The 21,134-nt window shown below is 46.5% G+C and overlaps 1 protein-coding gene across 2 annotated transcripts in view; it reads left to right on the forward strand.

Annotated features, from left to right (window-relative positions):
* Positions 1–547: 547 nt before the first annotated feature.
* Positions 548–21,134, forward strand: part of LOC121555923 (zinc finger protein 804A-like) — a 78,577-nt gene continuing 57,990 nt past the window's right edge. The window contains exons 1-2 of one of the 2 annotated variants that reach the window (XM_045213645.1): positions 548–947; positions 1,024–1,172. In XM_045213645.1, coding sequence (XP_045069580.1) covers positions 1,062–1,172 — 111 coding nt within the window. In that variant the 5' untranslated portion in view covers positions 548–947; positions 1,024–1,061. Of the gene's footprint in view, positions 1,173–21,134 lie in introns of both variants that reach the window. The other variant, XM_041869778.2, reaches the window with a different exon arrangement.

Below are 21,134 nucleotides of genomic sequence, written 5' to 3' on the forward strand. Positions count from 1 at the left end.
ACAAGGTCCTACATGGAACCCAATAGGGTTATACCTGGAACCAAAAGGGTTCATCAAAGGGTTATCCTATGGGGACAGCCGAAGAACCCTTTTAGGTTCTAGATAGCACCTTTTTTTCTAAGTGTGTATGGGCGTGACGCATCTGAGTACACCTCAGTGTCTTGAACACATCAGCCTGTGGTAATGTATTCATTCTTATGAATGAATTACTGTAATGGAAGACAAATGAGGAGGCTACAACATTAATTGTTGGAGGAATTCCTACAATCATGAACCACTCATGTAATAATCCGTCGATCTGCTCTTTAGTGGGATAGAATGACAGAAGGGGAGAGTGGGAATGTGTGAAAGAGAGAGAGAGAACGAGAGAGACAAAGAGAGAGTGAGTAAGAGTGAGAAAGTGAGAGAGAGTTAGTGAGAGAGTGTTAAAGTGAATGAGAGAGGGGGAGATAGAGAGAGATGGCCGCTGATTGGCCGGGAAGCACAGGCTGAGCTGGGAATGTAGGAGAGGTAGCTAGAGTGTGCGACAGCCACTTCTCCTCCCAGCCCTGGCCATCAGAGTAGAGGGCTCTCAGCCATTGGCTCAGCTCAGCAGACCAGCAACGCCAAATGCTGTATAACGGCATGCCTGTCACCACGGTTTGTGGCAACATCCTCTCCGCAGCAGATGCTTGCAGACTGAGCCGGAGCATGAGCACCTCAGCAAGAGATGAGTGAGGGAACGAGAGCACGCTGCCGTAGAGAACGAGAGAGAGAGAAGAGAGCAATAAAGAGAGAGCGAGTGAGAGTGTGTGAGAGGAACATAGAAGCCCAGAGTGTCTGAGCCTTCTCTTTTGATGGGCTGCAGAGTTTAAAGAGTCTCCCCTTGCTGTAAGGAGAGAATCTGAAAAAGCCCCCCCACCCTCCTCATCCGCGCCTGGACAGCCCTGACTCTCACGCCTTACTGAGTACGTCCTATGCGTTATTAGTAAAGTTGTTTACATCCGCACACTTTACTTGACTTTTTTTCTCTCGCTTGGCCAGACAGTGTGCATTTTGCACATGGAAGCCACTGGTCTCTGATGGCTTGTTACTACATTGTCATCAGCTCCACACACCTCAGCAATGGACACTTCAGGAGCATCAAGGGAGTTTTCCGGGGACCCCTCAACAAGAATGGAAGCAAGAACTTGGTAAGAACTGCACCATCTCATAAACCTCAGACAAGACAAAAGGCAACATTCAACTAATGTTGCATTTTGTACCATATGCATTAATTTATCAAACGATGTGCTGTTTGATTGTCTGCTGAGGAAGTCGGCTATAAGTAATTACAACAGTGATAAAACGTTAAAGATCTGGGACTGTGTGATCCAACAGAATATCAGCTCTGTAAAATAGATGATACACACACACACACACACACACACACACACACACACACACACACACACACACACACACACACACACACAACCAGTCCTTTGAACTTAAAGCTTCAAAGGAAGCCTCCCTGTGTCCAAACCATGGGCCACCTCTTTATCACAAACAACATTATACATTATTACATATTATCCATACCGACCTCTGACTAGGGCTCTAGAATTAAAAGATCAGAATAATATATTAGAACTGCAATGTCTATTGATTTTGGTGAAAAATATGCAGATAACAATGATAAGGCGGTAGCCATGAAGTGTAATTTAATTACAGTAAATTAGTGGATTCCTGGAAGGAAAAGCCTTGGAAAGCTTTCAAAGCATTAATGAAAATGTACACATTCCCTCGTTCCATTTCTTTCTCTCTCTCTCCTCAATATTTACACCTTGCTCAGGCGCTCCGGGGACTTTCCCGGCGGAGGAGTTTCCGCTCTAAAGAAGTGGAAATGATATCAGATGAAATACTGATGCACTCACTGTGAGGCTATGAGAGATCACTGCTCAGTAGGAACCCTGTTCCCAGGGTTTAATAGACTAATGCATCTGGAGTGTTGGGCCTCGTCGCCATCAAACAGCAACAGATTGTCTCCAGTCAACTGGAAAGCAAAGGGGTACCCAATCCTCCCTCAGTGGTCCCACTCCATCCAGCTCGATCACTGTCATCCCAACTGCACGCATCTCTAGAAGTCTGAAGCTCATTCTGTTTGATATAATTATGAGGTTGGGAACTGAATAGAGGGGCGATTAGTCACATCCCCTGAGTGTTGGGTGGCATGGTAACAATCAGAGGTCATTTACAGTATAGAAAAGGTCTGGTCTCTAATTGAAGTAATATAATATAATATAATATGCCATTTAGCAGACGCTTTTATCCAAAGCGACTTACAGTCATGCGTGCATACATTTTTGTGTATGGGTGGTCCCGGGGATCGAACCCACTACCTTGGCGTTACAAGCGCCGTGCTCTACCAGCTGAGCTACAGAGGACCACGAAGTCACTTTAATATAGCTTCCTTATTTTACATGTGGTGTCATTGAAATATATTTCCCCACTGCTTTTGCCTTGGGGGCACAGACAATTGAGTTCAGAAAATGAGTGTACAATGGATATTTGATTTTAAACAATGTTTATATGTTATATGACAGTTGATTTCTCACTACAGTCAACACACTTGCCAAGTGTATAACACACAAACTTGTACGCACCTTGTCCATATCATCAGTAAGGATCCCACATTTACCATATGCCAGTGGTTTCAGTCTAAACATGTGGAATCAATGTGACTGCTAAGAGGCCACCTTAATGGGGTGGATAAGGACTCTGTCTGATTCTTAGGCACTCAGTAAGACTTAGTGAGATCTCCTGTAATTAGAGCTATGCTACTCTCACTATACTACACTCGCTAAGAGTCATCTCACTTACACTTCACTAGATGATGTATTTAGATATGCACAGCAATAACTTCCCTTGTTGATAGGAAGAGACTCATTCACTTGTTGTTCTAGCTGTGAATGATATGTATTTATTTATTTATGTCACACCCTGATCTGTTTCACCTGTCTTGTGCTTGTCTCCACCATCCTGCAGGTGTCACCCATTTTCCCCTGTGCATATATACCTGTGTTTTCTGTTTGTCTGTTGCCAGTTCGTCTTGTCTCGTCAAGCCTACCAGTGGTTTTCCTGTATTCCTGTTTTCTCTTTAGTCCCTGTTTTCTCGTTTTCCCGGTTTTGACCATTCTGCCTGCCCTGACCCTGAGCCTGCCTGCCGTTCTGCACCTTTCGGACTCTGCTCTGGATTACTGACCTCTGCCTGCCCTTGACCTGTTGCTTGCCTACCCCTGTTGTTGTAATACACCTTTCTTACTTCGAACTGTCTGTATCTGGGTCTTATCCTGAGGTCTGATAATTTATAAATCTTTTATCCAGGCTATTTAATTAACGGCCTGATTTGAAGATCCTACCTTGTATTTACCTTATATTTCATGCTACATTATATTACATGTACGCTACATTATTTGAGTAGTGACATGCTAGTGACATGATTGCTAGTCGGGTGAAGAGGGGTCAGGTCACAAGTCCATCCAGATCCAGCCATATATAAATACAGCTTAAAAAACATTCAGGTACATTAATTAATTGTAGCTGAGATCAGACCAGTGCACCTTGCGCTCTAAGGGAAAAATCAGTCTCAGCAACCCAGTGCAGCACCACTTTAAAGGCCCCAAACTGTTATCATTTGCAGAAAATTAAATGTTATGCAGTGTAACTGCTGAGCTTGTGAACACTTATCAGAGCCTGTGCTCACAGAGAGTGGCTGATGTGCATCTAGCAGCTGACGTGAGAACTGTGTTCCTGTGCTCCCTCACACAGCTCTCATTTTCAATGTACAATCTCTGCAAATAATGTAATTCATTTAACGCAATCTCCGAATGGCTACAGGACTTAGACTGTTTTTGCTTTAGTGGTGTACCAGGGCTGCCTGAGGCTACATTATTGATTTGTATATTTACTTTATTTAAAAGATAAAATAAATCACAGACAGTGTCACCAGCAAATCACCCCCACACCCTAACACCTCCTCCTCCATGCTTTACGGTAGGAAAAACACATGCTGAGATCATCCGTTCACCCACACCGTGTCTCATAAGGACACCGCGGTTGGAACCAAGAATCTCTAATTTGGACTCCAGACCAAAGGACAAATTTGTGTCCATTGCTCGTGTTTCTTGGCCCAAGCAGGTCTCTTCTTCTTATTGGTGTCCTTTAGTAGTGGTTTCTTTTCAGCAATTCGACCATGAAGGCCTGATTCACACAGTCCCCACTGAACAGTTGATGTTGCGATGTGTCTGTTACTTGAACTCTGTGAAGCATTTATTTGGGCTGCAATTACTGAGGCTGGTAACTCTAATGAACTTATCCTCTGCAGCAGAGGTAACTCTGGGTCTTCCATTGCTGTGGCGGTCCTCATGAGTGCCATTTTCATCATAGCGCTTGATGGTTTTTGCGACTGCACTTGAAGAAACTTTCAAAGTTCTTGATATGTTCCGTATTGACTGACCTTCATGTCTTAAAGTAATGATGGACTGTCGTTTCGCTTATTTGAGCTGTTCTTGCCATAATATGGACTTGGTCCAAATAGGGCTATCTTCTGTATACCCCACCTACCTTGTCACAACACAACTGATTGGCTCAAACACATTAAGAAGGAAATAAATTCCACAAATTAACAGGCACACCTGTTAATTGAAATGCATTCCAGGTGACTACCTCATGAAGCTGGTTGAGAGAATGCCAAGAGTTTGCAAAGCTGTCATCAAGGCAAAGGGTGGCTATTTGAAGAATCTAAAATCTAAAATATATTTTGATTTGTTTAACACTTTTTTGGTTACTACATGATTCCATATGTGTTATTTCATAGTTTTGATGTCTTCACTATTATTCTACAATGTAGAAAATAGTTTTAAAAAATAAGAAAACCCTACAATGAGGAGGTGTGTCCAAACTTTTGACTGGTACTGTATATAGGTAGGAGCTACCGAATTTAATTTTGGGTGAGTTTGGACATTTACAAACGAGTGTGAATGAGAGACATTGTGCAAATGAACATTACTGGCTCTTGTGCAGCATGTGTACACATGCTGTGTCAGTGTGGAGTCTGGAGTTGCTAGGGCAACGGGCCTGCCTGCTCTGCTCGGTGAAGATGGGGGGAGGAGCAGTTGGGCGAGAACTGAGAGGAGAAATCAAAAAATAGCAGTGGCAGCTGTACATCTTACTTATCCAAAGGACTTTGACTTCTCAAACACGGCGGAAAGCCAACACAATATGATGCGTCACCTTATTAATTAACCTTATTAATTCAGCCACTTACTTATATAACTAGCAAGTTAAACTTACGGGTTGTGTTAATGCAGAATTCGTTGTTTTTCATGCAGAAAAAAAAGAGATAAAATGCATAAGAAAAATATTGCTGTGTTTTGTAAACGCTGATCTAAAATGCTTCTTATTATAATTTCTGCTCGGCATCAGACAACTTTTGTGCTTCAGTTGCACTTCTCCACTCTGATAAGAATTCACGAACTGGCATTCTATCATTAGACAGCGCTCTGACTGATGTGTAGCTACTTTTCTCCAGTACTTTTCTAGGTGTAGCCAGCCTGCTTTTCTCAGGTAAAATACAAGATTATGTTTGAGAAAAACATTAGAAAATGTAGCCAGCTACATTCCTTCTATGATAAACAGAAATGTGATGGCCATGCATAGTGTTTGCAAAACAATTACTTGCTTTTTCATTGTAAGCTCATTTAGCTTACTTGTGTGGCTGCCAGCCAAATCGTGTTGCACTTCTGTTGTCATCTGATGAAGCTATTTTCTGCCGAATGTGTTGCATTAATGTATTTTCTGTGAAGGAAAACTATAGTTGCACGTCCTGCTTTATCTTACAACATATTGCACAAGTTTACTGCAGGTATTTACTTAAAAGGTAGCTACAAATATTTAAATGTATAGAAAAAAAGAAATGGTTTCAACAGTATTGACGGCATTGAAAAAACATCCTGTGGCTATTTCCAAATACCCCGGTATACGGTATATACGGTAAACTTTTTTATGAACAGTGATGGTGAAGTTGGCTCAAAACAAAGTGATGTATGTCAAGCATCTGGAATTTGTAGTTAAAATTCCATTTTCACATGCTACTGTTCAGTTTGAGCAGGGCGCTCCGCCCTCACCGGTTTTGCCGGTCATGTGACTGGTCATAGCCCACTGCACACTGGTTCAGTCCAATTGTAATCTAAAAACTATGCCAGAGCTTCTTTTCATGACAGCAGCTGCTCCCTTGACATTTGCTCCCCATTAATTAGCAGCAAGGAGGACAGAGTGCTACATGTATGTGTGAATGATGCTTGTTCACCGTCTGATATGACAGAGCCTCCATCTGTTACCCTATGGGGATCCAATGGTCAGGGGATTAGAACTGTAATTTGTTGAGGAAACGGAACTGTGATTTTAGACACTTTTTCATTTCTCTCTACAACTCCAGGGTTGTGTTAATTAAGCACCAAACAGAAGAAAACAGACTGAAACGTTTTTAGGAATAAAACACAGGATTTCATAACTCTAATATAGTATAAACTAAATTTAGGAGCTCCAAGATGAAGTACCCCAACATAAATGTGTGCTTTGGCTTTCCCTCTAGTCTAGAGCAACACAAAGTATAGCTACTGTAAGTATGTACAGTGGGGGAAAAAAGTATTTAGTCAGCCACCAATTGTGCAAGTTCTCCCACTTAAAAAGATGAGAGAGGCCTGTAATTTTCATCATAGGTACACGTCAACTATGACAGACAAAATTAGAAAACAAAATCCAGAAAATCACATTGTAGGATTTGTAATGAATTTATTTGCAAATTATGGTGGAAAATAAGTATTTGGTCAATAACAACAGTTTCTCAATACTTTGTTATATACCCTTTGTTGGCAATGACACAGGTCAAACGTTTTCTGTAAGTCTTCACAAGGTTTTCACACACTGTTGCTGGTATTTTGGCCCATTCCTCCATGCAGATCTCCTCTAGAGCAGTGATGTTTTGGGGCTGTCGCTGGGCAACACGGACTTTCAATTCCCTCCAAAGATTTTCTATGGGGTTGAGATCTGGGGACTGGCTAGGCCACTCCAGGACCTTGAAATGCTTCTTACGAAGCCACTCCTTCGTTGCCCGGGCGGTGTGTTTGGGATCATTGTCATGCTGAAAGACCCAGCCACGTTTCATCTTCAATGCCCTTGCTGATGGAAGGAGGTTTTCACTCAAAATCTCATGATACATGGCCCCATTCATTCTTTCCTTTATACGGATCAGTCGTCCTGGTCCCTTTGCAGAAAAACAGCCCCAAAGCATGATGTTTCCACCCCGATGCTTCACAGTAGGTATGGTGTTCTTTGGATGCAACTCAGCATTCTTTGTCCTCCAAACACGACGAGTTGAGTTTTTGCCAAAAAGTTATATTTTGGTTTCATCTGACCATATGACATTCTCCCAATCCTCTTCTGGATCATCCAAATGCACTCTAGCAAACTTCAGACGGGCCTGGACATGTACTGGCTTAAGCAAGGGGACACGTCTAGCACTGCAGGATTTGAGTCCCTGGCGGCGTAGTGTGTTACTGATGGTAGGCTTTGTTACTTTGGTCCCAGCTCTCTGCAGGTCATTCACTAGGTCCCCCCTGTGTGGTTCTGGGATTTTTGCTCACCATTCTTGTGATCATTTTGACCCCACGGGGTGAGATCTTGCGTGGAGCCCCAGATCGAGGGAGATTATCAGTGGTCTTGTATGTCTTCCATTTCCTAATAATTGCTCCCACAGTTGATTTCTTCAAACCAAGCTGCTTACCTATTGCAGATTCAGTCTTCCCAGCCTGGTGCAGGTCTACAATTTTGTTTCTGGTGTTCTTTGACAGCTCTTTGGTCTTGGCCATAGTGGAGTTTGGAGTGTGACTGTTTGAGGTTGTGGACAGGTGTCTTTTATACTGATAACAAGTTCAAACAGGTGCCATTAATACAGGTAACAAGTGGAGGACAGAGGAGCCTCTTAAAGAAGAAGTTACAGGTCTGTGAGAGCCAGAAATCTTGCTTGTTTGTAGGTGACCAAATACTTATTTTCCACCATAATTTGCAAATAAATTCATTAAAAATCCTACAATGTGATTTTCTGATTTTTTTTTCTCAATTTGTCTGTCATAGTTGACGTGTACCTATGATGAAAATTACAGGCCTCTCTCATCTTTTTAAGTGGGAGAACTTGCACAATTGGTGGCTGACTAAATACTTTTTTTCCCCAATGTATACTGGGGAACACTGCCTTGACATGCTGTCACGTTACCGAGGAAACTGAAGGAGCGTTCTGGGAGTGTGTGGGGTGCGCGTGGGCGTTCACACATCTCACAACTCTGTCAAACCCTGGGAATATTGTAGGAGGATGGCAAGCGAGCCACCATTGCCGCACAAGTCAATTAGCCTTCTCTCTCTTTCTCTCCCCCATCATGCCCATGCTCCAGAGCCCCTGATGGCCACACTAATGAGCTAGGATCGCACAGTGTTTGATTCAGTTTGAGGAGCGCATTCAGCTTCACACTTTTTGAAGAGAGCGAGAACTCCCCTCTCTACTCCTCTCCTCTCCAGAGAGAAGTGTTTGAAGTCTATACTGGCAGTGGTTTATTATTCAAGTGTCCTCGCCTTCATTTTCTGGGTAATCTGCAGCAGGTGGAGTTCTCCTTCTCCTTCCACACATAATGAAAATCTACCTTCATTAGAGGTGGGACTAGCCTTTATTTAGCTCTCAGTATCACCAGAGTGAAAACGATATGCTACATGTTTGGCCTTGTGTAATGGATCATGCATTGGGATTAAGGAGCTCATGATCGGTAGTGGTATTATTGAAAACACTACATATAATGTATACCAGAGTAAATTAATGTGGGTATATATGTCTGTATGTATACACACATATTATATATATATATAAAGTGAGGGAAAAAAGTATTTGATCCCCTGCTGATTTTGTATGTTTGCCCACTGACAAAGAAATGATCAGTCTATAATTTTAATGGAGCGGACCAGCTACCACCGGCCTGAGGAGAGACACATGAAAGGAGGGGTTAATACGGTAATCAGGGGGGAGTAACAACCTGTATGTAACCTTGTTTATCCTCCCAGGACTTTAAATGGCCCCAAAAACTGCGGGCTCAGATTCCGGCAGGGCAGGCGGAGGGGTACGAAAACTGGGGCCTCCCTGCGGAGGCGGTCAGCGTTCGCCTTCTGATGACGCAGCGTCCCAAGTCTGCGCTGAAACCAGTCATCCACCGCAGGAGCCTCGGTCTGGCTCTGATGCCATGGTGCAAGGACCAGTTGGTAACCCAAAACACATTGGAAGGGTGTTAGGTTAGCGGAGGAGTGGCGGAGAGAGTTCTGAGCGTACTCTGCCCATGGCAGGAACACTGACCACTCCTCCGGCCGGTCCTGACAGTAGGTACACAGGAACCTACCCACATCTTGATTCACCCTTTCCACCTGCCAATTATTCTCGAAGTGAAATCCAGAGGTCAGGCTAACCGAGACCCCCAGACGTTCCATGAACGCCTTCCAGACTCTAGATGTGAACTGGGGACCTCGGTCGGACACTATATCCTCTGGTACCCCGTAGTGCCGGAAGACGTGAGTAAAAAGAGCCTCCGCAGTTTGTAGGGCCGAGGGGAGACCGGGCAGAGGAAGGAGGCGGCAGGACTTCGAAAAGGGATCCACAACGACCAGGATAGTGGTGTTACCTTGAGAGAGGGGAAGATCAGTAAAAAAAATCAATACTAAGGTGAGACCATGGTCGTTGTGGAACTGGTAAAGGTTGTAGCTTACCCGCTGGGAGGTGCCTAGGTGCCTTACTCTGGACGCACACTGAGCAGGAGGAAACATACACCCTCACATCCTTAGCCAAGGTAGGCCAACAGTACTTCTAGGTCAGGCAGCGCATTGTACGACCGATACCTGGATGACCAGAGGAGGGTGACGTGTGTGCTCAGTAGATCAGACGATCACGGATAAGCACAGGCACGTACTGCAGCCCAGCTGGACACTGCGATGGAGATGGATCTGTGCGTAATACCTGCGCTATATCCGCCTCCATCGCCCATACTACCGGTGCAACAATGCATGAGGCCGGTAGCATGGGGGTGTTGTCTCTGGGCCTCTCCTCTGTGTCATAGAGCCGAGACAGTGCGTCTGCCTTCACGTTCTTTGTACCCGGAATGTATAAGAATGTGAAATCAAACCGGGTGAAGAAGAGGGCCCACCTGGCCTGGCGAGGATTCAGCCTCCTCACTGCCCGAATGTACTCCAGGTTAAGGTGGTCTGTCCAGACGAGGAAAGGGTGTTTCGCCTCTTCGAGCCAATGCCTCCACACCATCAAAGATCGGACAACAGCCAACAGCTCCCGATCACCAACGCCGTAGTTATGCTCCGCCGAGCTGAGCTTCTTTGAAAAGAAGGCACAGGGGCGGAGCTTGGGTGGCGTGCCCGAGCGTTGGGATGAGACAGTACCTATCCCTACCTCGGACGCATCCACCTCCACTACGAACGGTAGTGATGGATCGGGGTGAGCCAGTACCGGGGCGGAGGTGAACAGACCCCGCAATCTCCTGAAGGCCAAATCAGCCTCAGCAGACCAGCGGAGCCGGGACGGCCCACCCTTCAACAAGGAGGTAATGGGAGCTGCGACCTTGCCAAAGCCCCGGATAAACCTCTGATAGTAGTTGGCAAAGCCAAGGAAGCGCTGCACCTCCTTAACCGTGGTTGGAGTCTGCCAATTACGCACGGCTGAAATGCGATCTCCCTCCATCTCCACACCTGAGGTGGAAATGCTGTATCCAAGGAAGGAGACGGACTGCTGGAAAAACATACACTTCTCTGCCTTAGCATAAAAGTCATTTTCCAACAGTCGGGCCAGCACCTTGCGAACCAGGGACACATGCTCGGCGCGCGTAGCGGAATACACCAGGATGACATCGATGTAGACCACTACACCACGACCAAGCATGTCCCGAAACACCTCGTTCACAAAGGACTGGAAAACTGAGGGAGCATTCATCAAACCATAGGGCATCACCAGGTATTCATAATGCCCCGTGGTTGTGCTGAATGCTGTCTTCCACTCATCTCCCTCTCGGATACGCACCAGGTTGTACGCACTCCTGAGATCTAATTTAGCGAAGAAGCACGCCCCATGCATTGATTCAATCACTGACGGAATGAGGGGGAGAGGATAACTAAATCTTATCGTCTCCCTGTTCAGTGGTCGATAATCAATGCACAGGCACAGACCTCTGTCCTTCTTCTTCACAAAGAAGAAACTCGCGGGGCGGGTGAAGTGGAGGGACGTATATACCCCTGGCGCAGGGACTCGGTGACATATGTTTTTATAGCCACCGTTTCAGCCTGTGACAGGGGGTATATATGACTCCTGGGAGGTACAGCGTCTACCCGGAGGTTTATCGCGCAATCCCCCGCCCAATGAGGTGGTAATTTAGTCGCCTGTGTTTTAGAGAACGCTTGCGCCAGATCGAGGTGTTCAGAGGGAATGCGCACGGTGGAGGTACTGTCTGGACTTTCCATCATGGTTGTACCAACGGAAACACCTAGACACCTACCCTGACACTCTCGCGACCACCCGTGAGAACCCTCTGTGGTCATGAGAAGGTGAGGTTGTGGAATGATAGCCAAGTTATACCTAATACCACAGGGAAAGCAGGAGACTCAATAATGGAAAAAGTTACCTACTCACAATGAGTCTCCTGGGTAATCATGGTGACTGGTGCAGTAACTTCCTTAACCAACCCGGACCCTATTGGTCGACTATCAAGTGCTCTGATGGGGCGTGGAATGGATAGGGGAATCAATTAAATGCCTATACGGTGTGCGAATGCCCTGTCCATAAAGTTCCCAGCTGCACCTGAATCGACTAGAGCCTTACACTGGGGAACTACCATGTGCTCAGGAAAGGAGACAAGTATTTTACAGTGCGCAGCAGAGGGCTCTGAACGAGTGTGATCGTTCGATACCTGGGGTGATGCGAGAGTGCCCTGCCTGCCGCCTCCAAAACCATCGATGGTTGCAATAGGCCCTATGTAATTAAAGTGGCAATAAGCAGTTGAAACATCATTAAATTATAAGTCCAAAACTGCAGATATCCCCTTTAAGTCACCATGTGCCAAACGTTGCCCTCTGGGTTTGAGTATAAAGCCAAAGCGCTGAAAAGACAAACACTGGCGAGAAGGAAGTCTGACTACAACCTGTCCATTGCTCAGCTAATGGAGTATAAATTGATTAAAGGGGGGCAGAACTTACTGATTTGGCCACGTTATTTTACTTGCTCATTAAGAAACGCAGTAGCCATGACTAAAGCCAAACGAGAGTTGTCTTTGGGGTGTAGTTTAAAATGGGTGTCTGTTGTGTGTGTGTGTGTCTGTTGTGTGTGTGTGTGTTCACATGTGGCAAGCGTTTGTACATTCACTCTGCCAAAACAGTACAGAGTTACAGTCACACACCCTTTCAGATAACTTGAAACAGTCTAACCAGGTCTTGTCTTGAAGTCGCCTAGGCTAGCTAGTGCTAGCCAACTTCTTCGCCAATAAGCTTAAGACGGCTTGTGTGCAACCGTGGCAAATTTGGTTTGACTTTGGATAGCCTATCTCCGGGGCTAGTTAGGGACCGACAATAAATTACAGAATGTAAATTGGAGAATATTTTCATGTTGCACACATTTTAGTTGTCTCATTAAATGCATTCAATATTTGTACATGAATGTCTACAATTTATAGTTGGTTTGAGGTTTTTAAGTCATTGAAATTTGGAGCTATTGAAATTGTTTAATATTCTCCCATTTACATTGTGTAATTTACTGACGGTCCCTAACTAGCCCCATAGCGATATTGAATGTCAAACCAAATTGACCATGGGAATTAGGATCTGTCGCGTTCAGCTGCGCTTCGAATTGATGATTACTTGTGGGCATGTGGGAAGGATTGAAACAAACCCAACCCAAGGAAAACTCTTCATTCCGTGATATATATTTTTTCCTAATTATCTCGCAAATCTCTGTTTTCATCCTATTTACACTTTGTAATCAATTTTGACACCATAATTTTTTTATTTTTTATTTAACCAGGGAAAAACACATTGAGATCTAGGTCTCATTTGCAAATGTACCCTGGGAACAATACAGAAAATAAAATTACACACAATTTCAAACACAAAATAAATAAATAGCTAATATTATGCACAATAAACAATCAAACAAAACAAACAAAACAAACACGTCTCAATGTATTAATCCCTAGCCTTTCTCCTAAACTGACCCTGAGACAACAACATATCCAAATGAAACGTTACTTGGAGATTATTCCACATGATAGGGGCCTGGTAGGAAAAGGCAGATTTACCCAACTCTGTGGATACATGTGGAGTCTCCAGCATTAACCAACCCTGTGATTGTCACGGTTTCGGCCGAGGCTGCCTCTCTTCCTTGCTCGGGCAGGCTTCAGCGTTCGTCGTCTCCGGAATACTAGCTGCCACCGTTGTATGTTTCTATGTTCGTTTGGTCTTGTCTGGAATTGTACACCTGTTGTCGTTTTGTGTCATTAGTATCCTATAAGTTCTCGTTGTGTTTGTCAGGTGTTGTGTGTGATTGTTTTCGATGTCGTGTTGGTGCGCTACACTTTTCGGTGCGCTATTGTAGCTTGCCTCCTTTGTATTTTAGGAGAGTATTTTCGCACATGTTTTGTGCGCCCTTTTGTTCATTCCAAGATGGCGAAGTAGTGCAGTTGTGTTTTTATCGTCTGTCTGTAAATAGCCTGTAAATACCCTATTTTCGTACATTTTTCGTACATATTTCCCTATCAGACTTTTCATCCTTCTACAAGATATACTTTCCTGCAACCCGCCTCACTCAATGTGGAACGGATTCTATTATTGACTTACCTTTATCTAGAATCTAGAATCTCCAGTTGAAACTAGCTAGCCAGCTAACTAGCTACTTGCTATTTGCTATTAGCCACAGCTAGCGGTGTTTTCACCCAGAACATTGGATTTTTTTCCGCGGGATTAATTTTCATCATTGGACATTGATCACCGGATATTCGGCCAGTCTGCACAGCGCATTATCGACCCAGAACATATCAGTTTTTCCGCGGAATCACTGATTCACTGGACCTTTAACTCCGGATTAATCGCTACCAGCTGGCTACAACAAATCGGACGCTGTGGTCTGGCTAATCAACCTGAGCTAGGCCCATCTCCCGGCTATCTACCTCTCTATCAACCGGACGGGACCACATAGTATTGACACGGAGCCCCGCCGATCCTACACGACTGGTCTGCCGACGAAATCGTCTGATGTGGTTACGACGTAACCACGAAGATTCCATCCATCTGCTAGCCCTGGCCCGTTAGCACACGCTTACTCACTAAACTGAACTAGCTACTGGACTAGCTACTTGCTATTAGCCACAGCTAGCAGTGTTTCACCCAGAACATTTGATTTTTTTCCGCGGGATTAATTTTAATCACTGGACTTTGATCACCGGATATTCGGCCAGTCAGCACTGCGCGTTATCGACCCAGAACATATCAGTTTTTCCGCCGGAATCACTGGACCTTTAACTCCGGATTCTTCGCTACCAGCTGGCTACAACAAAACGGACGTAGCACACGCTAGCCGTGGCCTCTTACTCACTAGCACTTCACCACCGGACCTTATGATAACTCAGTTATACAGCTGATATCTGCTGGACTGTTCCTTTTTTACGGTACTACATCCTGTTTATGTTTAGCCTCAGCCCAAACATGGTTAGTTTATTGTTGTTTCGGTTATTTCTAATTGTACTATATCACTGTAGACCCCCCAGCCTAGCTAAACCTGCCTTAGTTAGCTCTTTTGTCCCTCCACCCATACACTCAGAGACCGACTCAATTGATGCCTCTAGAGATACTATCTCTTTCAGTGTTACCCAACGCTTAGGTTTACCTCCACTTTACTCATATCCTTCCATATCCTTGTCTGTACATAATGCCCTGAATCTTTTCTATAACACCCGGAAATCTGCCCCCCTTTATTCTATGTACCCAACGCACTAGAAGACCAGTTCTTAAAGCCTTTAGCCGTATCCTTATTCTAGTCCTCCTCTGTTCCTCTGGTGATGTAGAGGCTAACCCAGGCCCTGTAGCCCCCAGTATCACTCCTACTCCCCAGGAGCTATCATTTGTTGACTTCTGTAATCGCAAAAGTCTTGGTTTCTTGCACATAAATATCAGAAGTCTACTTCCTAAGTTTGAGTTATTCACTGCGTTAGCACACTCTGCCAACCCTGATGTTCTAGCAGTGTCTGAATCCTGGCTCAGGAAGGCCACCAAAAATTCTGAAATTTCCATCCCCAACTATAACATTTTCCGTCTAGATAGAACTGCCAAAGGGGGTGGAGTTGCAATCTACTGTAGAGATAGCCTGCAGAGCTCTATCATACTATCCAGGTCTGTGCCCAAACAGTTTGAGCTTCTACTTCTAAAAATCCACTTTTCCAGAAATAAGTCTCTCACTGTTGCCGCTTGCTACAGACCCCCCTCAGCCCCCAGCTGTGCCCTGGACACCATATGTGAATTGATTGCCCCCATTTATCCTCTGAGTTTGTACTGCTTGGTGACCTAAATTGGGATATGCTTAATACCCCAGCCATCCTACAATCCAAGCTAGATGCCCTCAACCTCACGCAAATTATCAACGAACCTACCAGGTACAACCCTAAATCCTTAAACATGGGTACCCTCATAGATATCATCCTGACTAACATACCCTCTAAATACACCTCAGCTGTCTTCAACCAGGATCTCAGCGATCACTGCCTTATTGCCTGCGTCCGTAACGGGTCCGCGGTCAAACAACCACCCTCATCACTGTCAAACGCTCCCTAAAACACTTTAGCGAGGAGGCCTTCCTAATTGACCTGGCCCAGGTATCCTGGATGGATATAGATCTCATTCCGTCAGTAGAGGATGCCTGGTTGTTCCTTAAAAGTAATTTCCTCTCAATCTTAAATAAACATGCCCCATTCAAAAATACAGAACTAAGAACCGATATAGCCCCTGGTTCTCCTCAGACTTGACTGCCCTTGACCAGCACAAAAACATCCTGTGGCGTACAGCATTAGCATCAAAAAGCCCCCGCGATATGCAACTTTTCAGGGAAGTTAGGAACCAATATACACAAGCAGTCAGGAAAGCGAAGGCTAACTTTTTCAAACAGAAATTTGCATCCTGTAGCACTAACTCCAAAAAGTTTTGGGACACTGTAAAGTCCATGGAGAATAAGAGCACTTCCTCCCAGCTGCCCACTGCACTGAGGCTAGGAAACACTATCTCCACCGATAAATCTACAATAATCGAGAATTTCAACAAGCATTTTGCTACAGCTGGCCATGCTTTCCATCTGGCTACCACTAACCCGGCCACCAACTCTGCACCCTCTGCTGCAACTTGCCCATGCCCCCCCGCTTCTCCTTCACACAAATTCAGACAGCTGATGTTTTGAAAGCGCTGCAAAATCTGGACCCCTACAAATCAGCTGGGCTAGACAATCTGGACCCTTTCTTCCTAAAACTAGCCGCCGAAATTGTCGCAACCCCTATTACTAGTCTGTTCAACCTCTCTTTCATAACGTCTGAGATCCCCAGAGATTGGAAAGCTGCCGCGGTCATCCCCCTCTTCAAAGGGGGGTGACACTCTAGATCCAAACTGCTACAGACCTATATCCATCCTGCCCTGCCTTTCGAAAGTATTCGAAAGCCAAGTTAATAAACAGATCATCGACCATTTCGAATACCACCGTACCTTCTCCGCTATGCAATCCGGTTTCGAGCTGGTCACGGGTGCACTTCAGCCACGCTCAAGGTCCTAAACGATATTATAACCGCGATTGATAATAGACAGTACTGTGCAGCCGTCTTCATCGACCTGGCCAAGGCTTTCGACTCTGTCAACCACCGCATTCTTATTGGCAGACTAAATAGCCTTGGTTTCTCAAATGACTGCCTCGCCTGGTTCACCAACTACTTCTCAGATAGAGTTCAGTGTGTCAAATCGGAGGGCCTGTTGTCTGGACCTATGGCAGTCTCTATGGGGGGTGCCACAGGGTTCAATTCTTGGGCCGACACTTTTCTCCGTGTATATCAATGATGTCGCTCTTGCTGCTGGTGACTCTCAGATCCACCTCTACGCAGACGACACCATTTTGTATACATCTGGCCCTTCATTGGACACTGTGTTAACAAACCTCCAAACGAGCTTCAATGCCATACAACAATCCTTCAGTAGCCTTCAACTGCTCTTAAACACTAGTAAAACTAAATGCATGCTTTTCAATCGAACGCTGCTAGCACCCGCCCACCCGACTAGAATCACCACTCTCGACGGGTCTGACCTAGAGTATGTGGACAACTACAAATATCTAGGTGTCTGGTTAGACTGTAAACTCAACTTCCAGACTCACATAAAGAATCTCCAATCCAAAGTTAAATCTAGAATCGGCTTCCTATTTTGCAACAAAGCCTCCTTCACTCATGCTGCCAAACATGCCCTCGTAAAACTGACTATCCTACCGATCCTTGACTTCGGCGATGTCATTTATAAAATAGCCTCCAACACTCTACTCAGCAAATTGGATGTAGTCTATCACAGTGCCATCCGTTTTGTCTCCAAAGCCCCATACACTACCCACCACTGTGACCTGTACGCTCTTGTTGGCTGGTCCTCACTACATGTTCGTCGTCAAACCCACTGGCTCCAGGCCATCTATAAATCACTGCTAGGCAAATCCCCGCCTTATCTTAGCTCATTGGTCACCATAGCAGCACCCACCCGTAGTCTGCGCTCCAGCAGGTATATCTCACTGGTCATTCCCAAAGCCAACACCTCCTTTGGCCGCCATTCCTTCCAGTTCTCTGCTGCCAATGACTGGAACGAATTGCAAAAATCTCTGAAGCTGGAGACTCTTATCTCCCTCAATAACTTTAAGCATCAGTTGTCAGAGCACCTTACCGATCACTGCACCTGTACACAGCCCATCTGAAATTAGCCCACCCAACTACCTCATCCCTATATTGTTATTTAATTTGCTCTTTTGCACCCCAGTATCTCTATTTGCACATAATCTCTTGCACATCTAGCATTCCAGTGTTAATACTATTGTAATTATTCTGCACTATAGCCTATTTATTGCCTTACCTCCATAACTTGCTACATTTGCACACACTGTATATATATTTTCTGTTGTATTTCTGACTTTATGTTTTTTTTACCCCATATGTAACTCTGTGTTGTTTTTGTTGCACTACTTTGCTTTGTCTTGGCCAGGTCGCAGTTGTAAATGAGAACCTGTTCTCAACTGGCTTACCTGGTTAAATAAAGGTGAAATAAATAAAATAAAATAAACGCCTGTGTGCGTATTTTCTCGCCTCCGGGCTGTTGGATTGTGTTTTTGTGTGTGCATTACTAAAGTATTTTGGACTTATCTTCTGCGTCCTGCGCCTGATTCCCACACCACACCCACCTACAGCACCTACTGACAGAATCACACACCATCTGAATGGAATCAGCAGGAGCCGCAGCAGCACAGGAGACGTTGGAGGATCGGGTCCAGGAGCAGAATGACCAGATCCTGCGGATCGGGACCGCCCTGCAGGATGTGATCAACACACTCCAACGCTGGGAGATCCGAGGGACACCCCCAACGCCACCGTCCCTGCCATCACCATCAGCAAGTCAGCCCATTCCCGCTCCGGAACCCAGAGGAGTTCGACACTCGCTCCCGAGGGCCTACAATGGGACCGCTGCCGGGTGTCAGGGCTTCCTTCTCCAGGTGGAGCTTTACCTGGCCACCGTGCACCCGGCGCCCTCGGGACATGAGAGCGTGTCCGCCCTTATCTCCTGCCTTTCCGGCAAGGCGTTAGAATGGGCCAACGCCGAGTGGAGGAGGATAGACGCTACCACCATCACATACGCTGAGTTCTCCCGCCGCTTCAGGGCGGTGTTTGACCATCCACCGGAGGGGAAAGCGGCGGGGGAGCGTCTGTTCTGCCTCCGGCAGGGGAAGAGGAGTGCCCAGGAGTTCGCGTTGGAATTCCGTACTCTAGCGGCGGATGCAGGGTGGAATGAGCGGGCCCTCATCGATCACTACCGCTGTAGTCTACGTGAGGACGTCCGTCGGGAGCTGGCCTGTCGGGACACCAGCCTCTCTTTCGATCAGTTAGTCGACATGTCCATCAGGCTGGACACCCTGCTGGCTACCCGCGGACGTCCCGAGGGAGGTCCGTCCATTTCACCCTCCAGCGCCTCCGAGCCGAGCCCCATGGAGCTCGGGGCGCTGGCGCTAGAGAGAGGAGGGGTCGGAGTACGAGGGGGTCCATCTCCTGCACCAACTGTGGTCGGGAGGACACACCGCGGCTAGGTGCTGGGGATGGCCTCCTAGGGGAGAAGACGACAGGCCCCGCACTGGGGAGTCCTTCCAGGTGAGTAGGCGCCCCACTCACCCAGAGCTCTCTGTTGCGCACTTCTGTATACCTGTGCGTTTTCCACAGGTAGCACCTCATTCCCAGCATAAGGCGCTGGTAGATTCAGGCGCGGCTGGGAATTTTGTTGATAGGAAATTTTGTTTAGATTTAGGGATTCCCCTTCTTCCTGTTGACGTCCCTTCCCCGTTCATGCCCTAGATAGCCGTCCGTTGGGATCGGGCTTGATCAGGGAGGTCACGGCGCCACTTAGGATGTGTGCGCAGGGGGGTCATCAGGAGATGATCCAGCTATTTCTGATCGACTCGCCTGCGTATCCGGTGGTGCTGGGCATGCCCTGGTTGAGTACCCATAACCCGTCTATTTCGTGGCAGGAGAGGGCTCTGATGGAGTGGTCTGACCAGTGTGTGGGTCGATGTTTAGGCGTTTCCGTAGGGGCTACCTCGGTGGAGAGTCCAAACCAGGTGCCCGCATTGCACATTCCCCCCGAGTATGAGGATTTGGCTATGGTGTTCAGTAAGTCGAGGGCGACGCAGTTGCCTCCCCATAGGCAGGGAGATTGTGCGATAGACCTCCAGGCAGGAGCTGCGCTCCCACAGAGCCATGTGTATCCTCTGTCTCAGGAGGAGAAGAGAGCTATGGAGACTTACATAGACGAATCTCTGAGACAAGGACACATACGGCCCTCCACTTCCCCTGCGTCCTCGAGTTTCTTTTTTGTGAAGAAAAAGGATGGTGGGTTACGCCCGTGCATTGATTACCGTAGTCTCAATCAGATCACGGTGAAGTACAGTTATCCACTCCCGCTGATTGCGACCATGACGGAGTCATTGCACGGGGCGCGTTTCTTCACTAAATTAGATCTCAGGAGTGCGTACAACTTGGTGCGCATTAGGGGGGGCGATGAATGGAAGACAGCCTTTAGTACCACCTCGGGCCATTACGAGTATCTTGTCATGCCATACGGGTTGATGAACGCTCCTTCAGTTTTCCAATCATTCGTGGATGAGATATTCAGGGACATGCAGGGGCAGGGGGTGGTCGTGTACATAGATGACATTCTCGTGTACTCGTCTACCCGAAGTCGAGCATGTGGCTCTGGTGCGCCGAGTGTTGCGGAGGCTGTTGGAGCACGACCTGTATGTCAAGGCAGAGAAGTGTCTGTTTTTCCAGGAGTCGGTCTCCTTTTTGGGTTATCAGTTGTCTGCGTCAGGGGTGAAGATGGAGGTAGACAGGGTGTCAGCCGTGCGTAATTGGCAAACGCCAACCACTGTGAAGGAGGTGCAGCAGTTTTTGGGGTTTGCGAATTACTACCGGAGGTTTATCCGGGGGTTTTGGACAGGTGGCAGCTCCCATAACGTCTCTTTTGAAGGGGGGTCCGGTGCGTTTGCAGTGGTCAGCCGAGGCGGACAGGGCGTTTGGGAGGCTGAAGGACCTGTTTACCTCGGCTCCGGTGCTGGCGCATCCGGATCCCTCTTTACCATTTCAGGTAGAGGTGGACGCGTCAGAGGCCGGTATAGGAGCCGTGCTTTCGCAACGGTCCGGCACGCCACCTAAACTCTGCCCCTGTGCTTTGTATTCCAAGAAGCTCAGTCCGGCGGAGCGAAATTATGACGTAGGGGA

The sequence above is a fragment of the Coregonus clupeaformis genome, unplaced genomic scaffold (genome assembly GCF_020615455.1).
Source record: "Coregonus clupeaformis isolate EN_2021a unplaced genomic scaffold, ASM2061545v1 scaf0133, whole genome shotgun sequence".
NCBI classification, from domain to species: domain Eukaryota; kingdom Metazoa; phylum Chordata; class Actinopteri; order Salmoniformes; family Salmonidae; genus Coregonus; species Coregonus clupeaformis.